General features: G+C 35.8%; 3 protein-coding genes across 3 annotated transcripts; all 3 read right to left on the bottom strand.

Moving 5' to 3' along the window:
- Positions 1-1,837: 1,837 nt before the first annotated feature.
- Positions 1,838-6,667, bottom strand: LOC114375257 (U1 small nuclear ribonucleoprotein 70 kDa-like). Its single transcript, XM_028333031.1, has 10 exons — positions 6,394-6,667; positions 6,140-6,254; positions 5,968-6,047; positions 5,282-5,357; positions 5,133-5,197; positions 4,987-5,049; positions 3,556-3,637; positions 3,322-3,484; positions 2,992-3,051; positions 1,838-2,780 (listed from the first exon to the last, which is right to left on the bottom strand). The coding sequence occupies exons 1-10, from the start codon at positions 6,499-6,501 to the stop codon at positions 2,144-2,146; spliced, it is 1,449 nt and encodes a 482-aa protein (XP_028188832.1). The 5' UTR covers positions 6,502-6,667; the 3' UTR covers positions 1,838-2,143.
- A 793-nt stretch (positions 6,668-7,460) lies between these two features.
- LOC114375311 (proline-rich receptor-like protein kinase PERK4) lies at positions 7,461-11,741 on the bottom strand. Its single transcript, XM_028333085.1, has 9 exons — positions 11,650-11,741; positions 10,705-11,415; positions 9,679-10,218; positions 9,391-9,477; positions 9,219-9,289; positions 8,993-9,069; positions 8,740-8,884; positions 8,476-8,640; positions 7,461-7,974 (listed from the first exon to the last, which is right to left on the bottom strand). Exons 2-9 carry the CDS (start codon positions 11,288-11,290, stop codon positions 7,747-7,749), a joined length of 1,899 nt encoding a protein of 632 aa, XP_028188886.1. The 5' UTR covers positions 11,291-11,415; positions 11,650-11,741; the 3' UTR covers positions 7,461-7,746.
- Positions 11,742-13,187: 1,446 nt separating this feature from the next.
- Positions 13,188-14,101, bottom strand: LOC114374052. The gene has a single exon (XM_028331645.1). The coding sequence runs from the start codon at positions 14,010-14,012 to the stop codon at positions 13,506-13,508; it is 507 nt and encodes a 168-aa protein (XP_028187446.1). The 5' UTR covers positions 14,013-14,101; the 3' UTR covers positions 13,188-13,505.
- Between the last annotated feature and the right edge of the window lie 57 nt (positions 14,102-14,158).

The raw sequence follows: 14,158 nt of genomic DNA, 5'->3' as shown, positions 1-14,158 counted from the left end.
ATCAGTCAAGACAAGCATCCACATTCCATACTACCACATAACAATCAGGAGGAGAAGCATCCCAAGCAACCCTTAGTCCCGTATATTGGAGGATTTCAGATGGAACGATAGAAAAAAAACAAATAAATTATCTTCTTATCCACATTTATGAGTTTTATAGCATAATAATGATAATTTTGGCATTTCGAAAATTGTGATCACTTTATCTCAGCACAACCCTTCAGTGTATCAATTATGTATTACGTATATATTATATATATTTAAAAACTGAAAACACTCTTTCATGGATCACTCTAACACTGTGTTCGTTTCGTAGCATAGAAAAGAAAGTAACTCTTAACGAGGAAAATGGATGAAATACAGACTTTGACTCGTTCGGTTGAGTTCAAAGTTACAATGGAATGTGTATAATTATGGTGGGGTTGTTTCTTCACATAACTGAGATGGAAGTGAGACGAAAGCGTATAGTAAAAGCGTGATCCGGTAGTTTTTTTTCCAAATATAACCCCGATAACTCGTGGTACAGGCGCACGACTCCAGCAAGTTTTCTATTCATCCCATGAGACCGTTACCAAAATCGAATATGTTGCAGCCATATTCGAATATGTGCGAAAATAAATAGTAAACATTGTCGTGAAATTTATTATTTATTGAATAATTATCTATTAAAAATTAATATTTAAATTGTTCGCTCTTCCTTTCATGCATTTTTGGATATATTCTGCTGTCCATTTACGTATTGTTCGCTTGAGTGTAATAAAGAGTGAAATAAAATAAAATAAACGATGAGATATAAAATAATATAATAACTTATTGCTGTTGAAATAAATAAAAAATCTTTTTAGATCCATAAAAAAAAACTTCAGACAAACTAGAGTGAAATGAGAGAGTTCTCTCCTTTTCATTATCTGTATTTTTTTAAAAAAATAAAATGATAATAAATAATTTTATGAGCAGAAAACATAATCAAATAAAAATTCAATTTTGAGTTAATTTTAATTTTGAATTAACATTAAACATTTTCGTACAATTATTGTTTTAATCTCTCCCCCGTCCAAATAATAGAGAAACTTCTCAATTTTTTTTCTTATTTTTACCCATTTAAATATCATCTTTTTATTGGATTTTTTTCTTTTCTTTTTTATTTCTTCTCTATATCAAAAGGAAAAAGCTTTTATAAAAAGAGAAAAAGATAGGAAAAAGGTAGAAGAAAATGCTCACTTATTTAGTTTAATGCTCACATAAAAAGTGTTATCTTATTTAGTTTGTAAAAATGAAAATTTTTGGTAGTAAAAGATATGAATAATAAACTATTACACTTATAAAAATTAATAGAAAAGACGAGAAAAGTATAAATCTTACGACAATTATTTGTATAGTTCAAAAATTATAAATTATTTTCTAACCTTTCTATTTCCTCGATAATGAAAAAAAGACGAATATAACAGTCTCTTCGCTGGAGTTGGTTGATTAACTCAATTTTTATGAACTCTTAAAGTTCTTATGTTAACCATTGGAACAAATAGAGTTGAGTTCTTATACAAGAACCGATTGCTTGCATATAAGCAACCCAGATCTATTAATTTCCATGGCATTTGTTTTCAAAACGCAATTGAAATCAAAGTAGCTAATTTCACTACTGTCAGCTCCAATAATCGCTTTTGATTGGGTTTTACGAATGAAACCGAATCAGACGATCAAAATCAAACCTCAAATAACCCTGGAAGAAGTTCTGTCACATAATTAATTGGTGTCCAACGTAAGAAAACGGACAAATAATGCTGGAAGCTCTGTATTGTAAACACAAACTCAGACAGATCAACAGACCAAATAAAACTTGGAACCCACACAAATGCCAAAATCAAATACCAATATTAGATGTTTAATTTCATAAAATGTCAGAAGAAAACAACACAAATGCCAAACAAATACCAATATTAGATGTCCAAGTCCACGTTGACAAAAGGCAGCTTTCAAATATGGGCCATATGGATAGCAGCAGCTACAGTTTTCTTTTTAATGATCACACTGTGCCTTAATCCATTCAACAACTACCAATACCGGCAGGTGAGCAAGATTCAAAAGTAAACATACCAAATTATAAAATCTTACCAACAAAGTTGAGAAGAACTATGCCCAAGTCCTAATAATCATACTCCCGGGAATGTGATCTCTCTGAGCGTTGATATTCACGGTCCACATCATGACTTCTCTCCTTTTCATGCGATTCAGATGTTGCACGTCCAGCATGGTAGTCATCTTCCATCCCATCATGGTCACGATACTGATTGTAATGGTCACCATGGTCATCTCCATGATTGTAGTGGTCATACCGCTCAGGGTCATGATCAGGGTCTGCATGCCTACGTCCATGTTCATACTGGTTATGCCTACCACGATCATCCTCAGGTTCATAGTCATGATTCCTTTCCCCATGTTTAGATTCAACACGATCATAATCAGACTCCCTATCACGTGAGCGTCCTCGATCAGGGTCACCAACTTCATAATCTCTATCCCTCTCACGATGTCGATCATATTCTCGATCCCGATCACGGTCCCTCCCTCGCTCACGATCACGGTCCCGTGTTCTATCTCGATCACGCCCACGATCTCTATCTCTTTCCCTGTCTCGGTCTCTGTCCCTGTTCCTATCCCGGTCTCTGTGGTGCCTATCCTCCCTATGATCACGATCCCTGACCCTTTCATGAGAATGTTCACGTGATCGCTCCCGTTCTCTGTCTTTGTCCCTACCTCTTTCACGTGATATTTCCCTGTCTCTAGATGATCTCAGCCCAACAATAATCAAAGTAAATGACTTGCAAAATATATGATGAAAGAACATTATTTCAAAGTTCTCAATTATATGACCAGAAGTCAATGCAAGGAAACAATAAAAAATTCCCAAGCATGAAAGAGTTATTTATGGCCAACAATTGATGTTGACAACACCCAGAGAAAATTGAACTAGAAACATATCTTATTTCTTACCTATCAGCGTGTCGGTCCTCTCGCACTCTCGGTTCTTCAGAACGAGACTGTTGTTGCTCCCTGAAAAATGAAAAATCAAGTCATAATTTCCCTTCAACTATATAACAGAAAAAGCATAACACAAATTGTCTACAGTGCAGATGACTTCCAACAAGAGCAACTAAGGGGATTAATTTGCAACCGAGAGTGATGAGTAGTGTATTGATTAAGCCAAATAAACAGTGAATAGAAGTTCAATTTCTACCAGTTATCCCAGGGCAAGTTATTTGAAAAATCACATGATCAACAGTGAATGAAAATTATTAAAAGGATTGCAATTAGACCAATCACCTCCCAGAATGTCGCTGATTAACTTCTTCACCTCCAACTCTAGTGGTACCAAGTCCACCACCTAAGCGACGGGGTCTCCAATTTGGAACAGTCCTCCCACGCTCAACATCCACAAGCACCCTTCTACCATCAATTTTCCTACCATCAGCTTGTTTATAAGCAGCTGCAAAATTAACCAAAGATGTGAATTAAAAGCCGTAGTGATAATAAACAAATTAAGCAATCAGTCTCAACCTTTCATGTCTCTTGTATGCAGATACTCAATGAAAGCATAACCCCTGGGCTTATTTATATCTTTGTCAGCAACTAATCGAACCTAAATCATAAGAAAATTTAAAAAAGAAAGACTAGTCAGAACAGAAAATTCTGGACTTCAGCTGCAAAGAAAATATAATGAACAAAACTACCTCATTTCACAATTAACAATACTACAAAAAAAAAAGGACTAATGGTATATTCTTAAATGGCACGGCAGACAGGCACTATGCCTAATTAGCCGTGCTCACCTTTAAATCACAAAGCTCCCATCGAGAGATGCATCACCACCAGCAATAGTTGCAGAAAAACTGATGTATTTGAGGCCAATTAACCAGTTGTTGACTAGTTCCCCTTACCAGGGATATTATTTTAAAGAAAGAAAACAACTATAGGTAATATAGAAAATACAGTGACATCTTCTCAATTGCTGATTTGTTTTTGATAGATACAGATACTCTAGCCTTAGCCAACAATAAAATTTAACATAAAAAATATGCTAGTTAAGAAATTAAACAGAAGAGGAAGAGAATGCAATACTCCCAGTTGTATTTTACCCAGTGCAGAAAAGAACACAAGAGGTCAGTCTCCTTTTCTTGTTTGAAAACTAAGGACAAAAGGCACGATGTTCATCATTGCTCTGCTCAACTAAATATTCAGCTAACGGCAGATGGAAGCACTTGAACTTGAGTACAGATTGGTTGAAATTTTAGAATAATTTACCATTTGTAGAATAAGAAGACCACACCCTTACCAGGGATGTATTCTTAGATACTATACCTACTGCTAACATAATTCCTAGAGGAACCCAAGCCCTCAGAAGATCTCTTAATCCACATAAATCAACAGAGGAACTAAGTGGAAACTGGAACCAATACCTAAAAATCCATTCTATGGAAGTTGGTGGTGCCACTAAATGCAGTTGTTACCATTGCAAAACCACTCACCATGACGGATGATAAATTTAATTAGGAAGATGCATATATCCCTAAATATTTGAACAGAACACGATAAAAAACTATGCATGATTGATTAACAGCCCAGCAATCAAGTTAGTCAATATAACCAACTGATTTACTTAAGTACATTGTACAAAATTACATTCTCCAGATAATCAAAGTATGAAACATAATTAGCTAGCTAATGAAAAAGACTGATATCAATATAATTATCTGGAGAATAGCTTGCATTTTGTTGTGAATATTCACTTAAAAAATATATTTTGAAAAATAGCTTGCATTTTGTTGTTCATGATATATAAATATATATGTATACGTATGTATGTGAGAAAGACATTTTGAGGGTTGATCATAACTTGTGAAAATGTTGAACAGAAGATACAAGAAACAAAGAACCAAATACGAATGAAACTCTTACCGAATCCCCTCAGGGATATTAAAAAATACCTACCCGTTTGATTGGACCATATGACTCAAACTCCCTTTTGATTCTGCTCTCAGTGGTCTCGTAACTCTGTTAGAAGACAGCAACAAAAAGATATGACTAACTATACGCTAATAAGTGTCACTAATACTACATTGGAAAATACAACTTACGAGTTTAGCCACAAACAATGTCTTGTATGGATCTCCCGACACATTTGGGTCATTATGTGGATCATCTGCATAGAAGCCAATATAAGAATGGCATCCAGAGAACATAAAATCATGAAATATTAGCAAATTCGCAATATAGGACTCATCACATTTCTCAAGCTCCTCAGCAGCCTTTGCAGCTCCCTTCTCAAGCCTTAGCTTGTGTATTCTGGCTCTTTTTTGTGCCTACATTCATCAAAATGGATGAAAACCATAATAACCAGTGTACTCTCATTTTCATTTTGCAGGGCTAGGCCGCTAGGGAGATGGGAACCAACTTTTAAACCATGTAACAACTAATCTAAAATGACATTTCAAAGGATGACCACAGAAGACAGAAATTTAATTTACCACACAAAAGATCATAAAGGCAGGGAATACAAAACGTTTTGTCCACAAAGCCATCATGCATGTAAAACCTTAAACTATACATCATAGGCAACGAATAGATCAAATTTACTCACAACCAAGGACTCTTAACATTTGATTATATCAGTTCCGCATTAATATTTGTCACATACCCACATACTAATCATCATAGTAAATTTTCATCTCAATAAACTCACGTCGAAGCAAATAGACAAATTACGGAGGGACACCATTCAGAAGAAAGCTCAACATTCACACTCCCTCCTTCACTCAGTTTCAGAGTAGAAAGAAAGCAAAGCTTCACAATTCAAATAGGTAGTTTCAACAATAATCAACATTCAACAGAATCAGAAAGCGCTCGCACAAAGTAAATAAAACATATACACAAAAACTCAGTTATTGGTGACAAAAATGAACTAAAGATTACAGGAGTCTCAGTTTCTGGGACAGGTGGAGCGTATTCTGGCTCGCCAGGCTCGGCAAACTTGCTCACAAATTGTGCCATCCCTTCAAAAGAGAAAGAAAAGCATATCAATTAATTAAAACACAAAGTAGAATCAACGAAAATTGCGAAAACCTAACGGAATCATTTACGAAACCTGATAACGGTGGGCATTTTCGTTTCTCCGGAGGTGGCTTGTACTCCAACGGAGGCCTAGGCTCGAAGAGCTTCAACAGGTTCGCTGTGAGACCGGTTGGGTGACTCTGTCCAATCTGCATAACAAACAAACGCGAATTAGTGTTACAATCTCAACAAGCGCAGCGATAAACCCTAGCTAGGTCGAGAATCCAAAATTAAGATCCAGAAAAGAAAAGAAAAAAATTGTAAGGGAAGAAGGGATTGGAGAGGGACCAGTTTGAGCTGAAGGACGTTGGAGCGGTTCTGCGCTTTGGTGCGGGCCTGAACGGCGGCGTTTTGGTTGCGCATGAAGGCATCGTTGTTGCTGTTGTTGTCCCCCATAGGATGGCGAAGCAGAGTGAAATCACAGAGTGCATATAAAAAGAAGTTCAGTTCAGCAGATCCAACGTTGCCCCGTTGGATGAAGATCGAAAGGTTGCGCCAACCGCCAGCGGGATCTTAGTTCTCAGTTTGACATAGCCACCGCCCTGAGTTATTTATATGAGTAAGTCTAAAAGGGTTTTTAAGTTTGTTCATTTTTATAATAACAAGTAACTTAAAAATTATATTCGGTAAAAAAATACTTAAAAACTATATTAATTTTTTCTGGTAATTATGTATTGGTGTGAAATCTTGTTAGATTGGTTTACCTTCATTTTATTTAAATCAATGGCATGTTGATAAATTAACGAATATTTTTATTCAATAAGTAAAAAAAATTATGCTAATAATACATAAAAATTGAAATCCGCCTATATTTGAAGATAGCTTACTTGGTAGGTAGATATTTAAAATTATTTATTTATGTTCATAATTAAAAATGATAATAATAAAATGATTTTATTTTTTCTTTGTTTCTTAGAAACTTTCAAATTTTTTGCCAAGTACTCCAAACCTTTGGTCTTCTCATCAAAACTAAAATTTTGCTCATGAATTGTAATTGATTTGGTTAGGGAAAAGATCCCTCAATTATGTAATATGTAGTTCTTCCATTCATTCATATTCGTTAGTTGTAATAAAATGATTTATAATTTAAAAAGTATTGTAAAAATGATAAAAATTGGACCTTGAATCCAAATTCCTTTCTTTCTTGTTCACTACCTAAACCATTAAATCATTTCGCTTACTTAAATGATACTGTAAACACTATATTAATTTATATATACATTGCTATGAGTTAATTCTCCTTTTAAAAATATTTATTTAATATTAAATCTGGTTTATGAACAACAAAGTTATCCAATAAATATCTAAAAAAATATTGATCTAAAAGTTTTTGGCATTATGTTGGGCATGAGATGAGTATCACAAGAAACTTTCCATTAATAATAGGAGTTATATTTATGTTCAAGACTCCATTCCAAATGTATGCCTATACACCCCGAAGTGATATTGATTGTATGCTTCATCAAACACACCTTGAAACGAAAGCGTCAAGCTCAGTTCTCTACAAATTGAGACCTCACTTCCCATGCCAATGAAACAATAAAAAGCAGCAACCCCCCCTTGTTTTTTATCCCACTTTTTCCTTTCACGTGTGTTATCAGCAATTAACTCTAGAATTGCTAATCTCATTAGTTCCGCAATCTAGAGCCGTTGCTGCTTCTGGCTCACTTCACCACTGGAGCCACTGCTGGTGCCAAATTCGTCGCTATTAGAGAACACTGCCTTTCTGAACTTCTGCATATCAGCATTGTATTGCATTGTGTCATACTGATTTGAGCTAGGTGAAGAGTTGTAAACAACATTTTGCCCCGGCTTAATACCATCTCTCAAGTCATCCAGTGAGACATCTCCTTCCAATATTCTTACAATCTGCACATAAGTCACAAATAAATTATTTTTTTGATAGAATTATTCAATTAGCCAATATTTCCAAAACGCTCATTCCATCATAAACTATAAAATATAGTCACATGGCATGTCATTATCAGTATCTTGGATATCATTTGGGTTAGAACAGGACCAACATAATATATATATATATATATATATATATATATATATATATATATATATATATATATATATATATATATATATATATATATATGTAAGTTCTATTATGTGTTCATTTCATTTTTAAAATGAAACAAAATAAAACATGAGATTAAAAAAGAGAAAATAATTAGTCAACCAATTGATAGTAGAAAGTAGTTTTACATAGTTATCTAATGAGACTGATTTCTGTTGGATTGACAGTGTAAAAGTACAATGCATAGCCATTAAACTTATTAGCAAAAAAACAGTACATTTGGTTCAAAATGAAAGTATTGTTCAATGTTGATGTGATCTCTAAATGAATCATATACATACCTGGCTCATTTTTGGACGTTTCTTGGCAGAATGACGAATGCTACCAGCAGCACAAGCTGCCATCCTTGACAGTTCTTGAGCATCGTAGTTTCCCTCCAAAAATGCATCAACCAACTCTCCAAAGTTGCCATCCTCCTCTAGTCCACGAGTCAGAAGTGGTCGAGCCTACTCGGTTCATAGGTTCACAAAAGTTTGAGTTAACGGAGAGAAAAAAAAAATGTTATAGGACAAATTTATGGACTTAAAAATGAACATAATACCAACCCAGTCTACTAAGCTGTCGTCCATGGCATTTGTGTGATCAACAGGTCGCTTCCCAGTTATGAGTTCCAATAGCATGACCCCAAATGAGAAAACGTCAGACTTCTCTGTCAATTTTCCACTTGATGCATATTCAGGGGCTAGGTACCTGTGTTGGCATGCATATCATGAGCAAAATCCCTTTAATTTTTAGTTTATCACATTTCTTTATTTAAGTTCCTACAGAGAATAAAAGAATATGGTGGTGAAAAATTACCCGAAAGTTCCCATGACACGAGTCGATACATGAGTATTATTATCAGTAGTCAACTTAGCCAATCCAAAATCAGCAACCTGAATAAAATGCATTGTCGGCATACTTAATTGGCTTAAAAAACATAAGATTCATAGCATGTTGAATAATAATTAAATAGCTGAAATAGCTAGGTAAATATGTGGACATAAACTTAATTAAATAGATATAATATGTAAATATGTCGAACCTTTGCTTCGAAGCTATCATCAATAAGGACATTGGCAGCTTTGATATCGCGATGGATGATACGAGGATGACCTAAAGTGTACATGAAAATACAGCAAAAATGAAAAATATAAACAGAGAAGAAAATGAATAAGAAAAAGAAAGATCATAAGCTAGAGGGATGTGACTCTTACAGTCCTCATGAAGATAAGCAAGCCCTTTAGCGGATCCTATTGCAATCCGCATTCTAGTTGCCCAATCCATGGTAGGCCTACCCTTTCCTGCATATCACCATAGTATACATCAGCAATTTTTATTACAAGTGATGCTCCCAGCAAAAACGTCAGAAAGATATGTTATAAGTTATTATAAGTCTCACATCTAAATCTTAATATATCAAATAAAAATAAATAAATTTCAGGGTTATGGTTTAACAAGTGACATGAGTTCAAAGAAAGAATGTATATGTAGTAGTTATATACCATGGAGGTGATATTCCAATGTGTTATTGGGAATAAATTCATAGACCAGCATCCTCTGGCCACCAGAAATAGAGTATCCAACAAGTGATACGAGATGGCGATGATGGACACGGCTAATGATGTCAATCTCAGCTTGGAACTCTCTTTCTCCTTGGCCACTACCTGCTTTAAGACTCTTAACTGCCACTTCCTTTCCACTAGGCAAAACACCCTTATGGACATAACCGAATCCACCTTGTCCTATCAAATTTGCATCATTGAATCCGTTGGTGGCAGCTGCTAATTCCTCATAAGAGAAGGTGCCCCCTTTGAGGCCTAGAGCAAGGGTTGGTGAGGGAGGAGGCAAAGGGGGCGGTCCTGTCGAGTAATTTGAGCTAAAGTCAGCACTATTCATCATCATCGGAGGTGGGGGTGGTGCACCCCACCCACCACCGCCACCAGGGCCCATTCCATTTTGTTGCATCCTCACAACATGGTCCCCATGTGGACCTCCGTAATAACTCGGATGTTGCCCACTATTGTAATAGTTATTATGATTCCCTGTAGAGACCATGAATAAGAAGGAATCAACAATTTATACATGGTTGATGAGTATAGGCATTGCCTTTTGTGATCTGAATATACCACATCATTCTCATACAATTCATTTTTAAGTACTAATCTTAACATGGGTACATGCAAAGCTATTGTCTAACCATCAATTGTTGCACATGCGAAGTGGTTGCAAGCATAATAATCAAAAGTTCAAGATGTATTAAAATAATAAAAAGTCTATGTTGAAAATAAAAGGCATAACTAAGTTATTTTAATATTGCCTTTAACTTTTAATTAGTTGTGCTTATAATAAATACTGTGCTTGTTTTAAGATTTTTTTCATGGGACAAATACTACAGATATTAGTGTTGTGTTTCCAAAAAGGATCCTTGAGCACTCATGTGCTCATCTATATTCACAGAAAGAGATGGATGAGAGAAAAATATAAATATGACAAATAATATGATATGAATAAAGTGTTTGTATTCTAACAAGTGTTTGTATTCTTCTTCTTCTTCTTCCTGTTGCAAACAACGCAAACAATGACCAAAATAAGAAGCACGCTTCCTACGCCAAGCACTGCTCCAACTATGGCCTTGCTGCTACCGTCACCGCCACTGTCATTACCACCACCGTTGCTACTGCCACTGCCACTGCCAGAGTTCCTTGAGGACGGTGGAGAGTCTAAGGATTTGTGTGGAGGAGACGGTGATTCAAAGGAGGGTGGAGAATGTGATGATCCGGGTGGAGAAGGTGACTGTGAGGACCCATTAGGTGATGGAGGGCTTGGGCTGTTTGATGTTGGAGGGGAAGGAGAGGGTGGTGGTGATGATGAAGATGATGGTGGTGGCGACAGGGGTGGTGGCGATGATGGAGGTGGTGATGAGGGTGGTGGTGACGATGGAGGTGGTGATGAGGGTGGTGGCGACGATGGAGGTGGTGATGACGGTGGTGGCGACGACGGAGGTGGTGATTGTGATGGTGGTGATGAGTTGTCAGAGTCATCAGGGGTGGAGTTATCAGGTGTTGCATTATCAGGGCTAGAGTCATCAGGAGAAGAGTTATGAGGAGAAGACATTGTTATTGTTATTGTATCTCAGAATTCACATTAAGTGCTTAATTCAGGGTTCCGGCGAAAGGTTTGTGTCCAAAAAAGCACGTTGCCGGAAACACCACCTATTCTCCTACCAACGGTTGGGACCCCTGAAAAAGAAAACAAGAGTTTTGAATGATTAACTGAACAAGTTATGGTCAAAATCTCAATTACAGTAGATGAAGGTGAAATAACTGATGAATTAACATACACAAAAGTCAAAACCAGGTTACTACTATGTTTAATGGTGCTTTTATTTTGAGTTAGCCATGGAATTTGTTTTTCCTAGATTATGGGATTAGAGTCTCCTCAAGAGAGAAAAAAAATCTCATGGAGAAAGGTACCTGAGTGGAAGAATAGCAGGGGTTCTCAACAGAAAGAAAAGGGAAACGTGTTGCATGCTAAAAAGTTCATAAGACAAAAGGAGGCTTTACTGTTTTTCCCCAATGGTCTCCTAAAAAAGAGGACCTCTGTTTTTCTCAATCGATGCATTTGTCTCAGCCACCTCTTGCTTAGTTTGAATTAGTTATAGGTTTTACCATTTTTTGGCTGGTCATCCTTCGATCATCTAATGTTCGGCCATAATTTGCTTAAAGGATTGTGCTAGCTCACAGCACATATTGCCTTGAAATAGCTTGCCATCCAACAAAACAACAAACATACATAATTCAGCTAAAAATAACATTTTTAAATTTTCAATAGGCTTTATTTTCAGTATGACAGAATGTATTCATTCTGTATACTACTCCTATTTTTCAGAGAAGTAAATCTTCATAAATTACCTCACTAATTATTATATTATAATTAACTTAAAAATCAGTGATAATTACTTAAACTAAAAACAACTACTAGTATCACACAGTCCCATTCATAGCAAATTAGTAATGTCAGTATCTTTTTTTCTATTAATAGGTATCATTCTTCAAAGATAAAAATTTTTTGAGGCATCTTATTCCATTAAATGAGATTAACTACATGGATAATGCAATATCATTTAGTACCGTTAAAAAAATCAGAGTTTCAAGAATAAGAATAATTTTTAACTCGAGATCTTTCTTGGCAACCCTGTCTATGTTTTTGGTAATAGATCCTAAGTCCAGATTAAGGATGAAAATTGTGTTAGGCCTTTCGGCAGCTAAAGTAAAATTCTTTGTTATATCTATCATGATCCTAAATGTGAACATGTCTTAAAATAGAAATTCAAACCTTGGTTTGTTAAGTTGTGAAAGACTAATATCTTCCACAATATTAAACCCCTGTTGGTAGCAATGTCTGCATGCTGTTTACTCCTCTAAATTATATGTACGAGGAAGACTCTACGACACAGGGTAGTTAGACTAGTTGAAGTGCCGCTGTGTCCTCAGGTGCTCTCAAGTACGTTCAAGTTATCAACTGTGGAGTTGAAAACAGAATTATCAAGTATGGACCAATTTCGTTCTTTTCTTAATCCGCTGTTCACTTTCATGTAAAAATTCCTTTACAATAAATTAAATATCATTTCTTGTTTATGGAAATGAAATAAATCTATTTTTTTTAGAGCATCCACCATTCACTCAATTATTTGTATTTTTTAGATAAAATTGTAAATTTGATCTCCTATATGTTTTATAATTTAAGTTTTTTATTCCTATAATTTAATTTATGAATTTAATCCTTTTATTTTTAAGTTAACGTTTAATTTTAAGATTAAATATTAAAATAATAGAATTAAAAAAATTAAGAAACTAAATTCGTAAATTAAATTATATAGAGATCAAAATTAAATTAAGAAACAAATACAAAAATCAAATTTATAATTTTATCTTTTTTGAACGTGGAAGTGATATGGTGTCAATAATCAACAATTCTGGCGCAAATTGGTGCGTGCGACAAAGTCTACAAATAAACGATATGACACAGTAATTTTCATTAATGGCCTGAACTCTTACACGGAAAAATAATAGCAATAAGTTTTTTTTTTTTTTATCATGCAATCAATCAAAAGTGTGAGGGGATTTATAATCGCTCACCAATTCAACCAGCATCCCTTAACATAGTAATTTGTTTTTTTTTTATGCAAAGTAATTTGTTTAGTAACAGAGGTAGTGGAAAATGACATCCTAAGACAAGACGGTGCGACCTTATCCATCCAGGATAGAATTGTAGTGGCTGACATTATTATTACATTATCGAAAGCAAGAGAAGCGAATGAAGAAGGTAGCTAGCCAAAGCACTGATCGGCGGGGAGAGGACCAGGGATGTAACCCTTGTCAAGGAATTGCAACCCGAACACGACCACAATCGCAACCAATGCCAAATAGGAGAATCCTTCCACGGCACCCAACAACCCGAAAGGACCGTTGGGAAGTCCCGAACCGGTTTTGGCTTTAGTGTACAAGCTCCAACCCACTATGCCCACTACCACGAGGTAGCTCACACCCTCCAATGCTCCAATTGACCCACCTGGTCCTGGGGGAAGACCGCACCCTGTTGTTTTGAGAGTATAGAGAGACCAAGCAATTACTGGGGTTGAGATCAATCCACCCGCTATGGCTGCTTTTTCTACCACGCCGTTGCCGGTGTCGCTTCCCTCCTTCGCCATGCTCACTATTTTCAGTGCCCTGGGAGAAGAATAACAGCTACGCCTTCTGAGTGAGTAGTTTAAATGCTTACTGCGCACGTTGCAGCTCGATATTGGCGACAACAGTAACATCGTTGCGCCTTCCATGGTGCTGTTGCTGTGCCTGTGAGTGAGAGAGACCCAAAACCACAGAGAGAGCAAGCACGAGTCGGATGCTCTTTTCGGCTTAAATAATTAATTTTAGCTTTAAATGCCTTTTTTATTAGTCTTCACAATTTAGTTTTATTTTGTTT

This window comes from Glycine soja, chromosome 11 (genome assembly GCF_004193775.1).
Source record: "Glycine soja cultivar W05 chromosome 11, ASM419377v2, whole genome shotgun sequence".
NCBI lineage: Eukaryota > Viridiplantae > Streptophyta > Magnoliopsida > Fabales > Fabaceae > Glycine > Glycine soja.
Note: the sequence above shows the minus strand (reverse complement) of the source record. Positions and strands in the feature narration are given on the sequence as shown.

What these genes read in the sequence shown, in the direction of transcription:
- LOC114375257 (XM_028333031.1), bottom strand. Translation starts at nt 6,501, where the DNA reads ATGGGGGACAACAACAGCAACAACGATGCCTTCATGCGCAACCAAAAC. An exon ending in CATTGTTTGTGGCTAAACTC is followed by an intron (nt 5,050 to 5,132) that starts GTAAGTTGTATT and finishes GTCTTCTAACAG; the next exon opens with AGTTACGAGACCACTGAGAG. An exon ending in GAGGACCGACACGCTGATAG is followed by an intron (nt 2,781 to 2,991) that starts GTAAGAAATAAG and finishes GAGATCATCTAG; the next exon opens with AGACAGGGAAATATCACGTG.
- LOC114375311 (XM_028333085.1), bottom strand. Translation starts at nt 11,290, where the DNA reads ATGTCTTCTCCTCATAACTCTTCTCCTGATGACTCTAGCCCTGATAAT. An exon ending in TGCTTATCTTCATGAGGACT is followed by an intron (nt 9,290 to 9,390) that starts GTAAGAGTCACA and finishes TGTACACTTTAG; the next exon opens with GTCATCCTCGTATCATCCAT. An exon ending in AACGTCCAAAAATGAGCCAG is followed by an intron (nt 7,975 to 8,475) that starts GTATGTATATGA and finishes ACTTATGTGCAG; the next exon opens with ATTGTAAGAATATTGGAAGG.
- LOC114374052 (XM_028331645.1), bottom strand. Translation starts at nt 14,012, where the DNA reads ATGGAAGGCGCAACGATGTTACTGTTGTCGCCAATATCGAGCTGCAAC.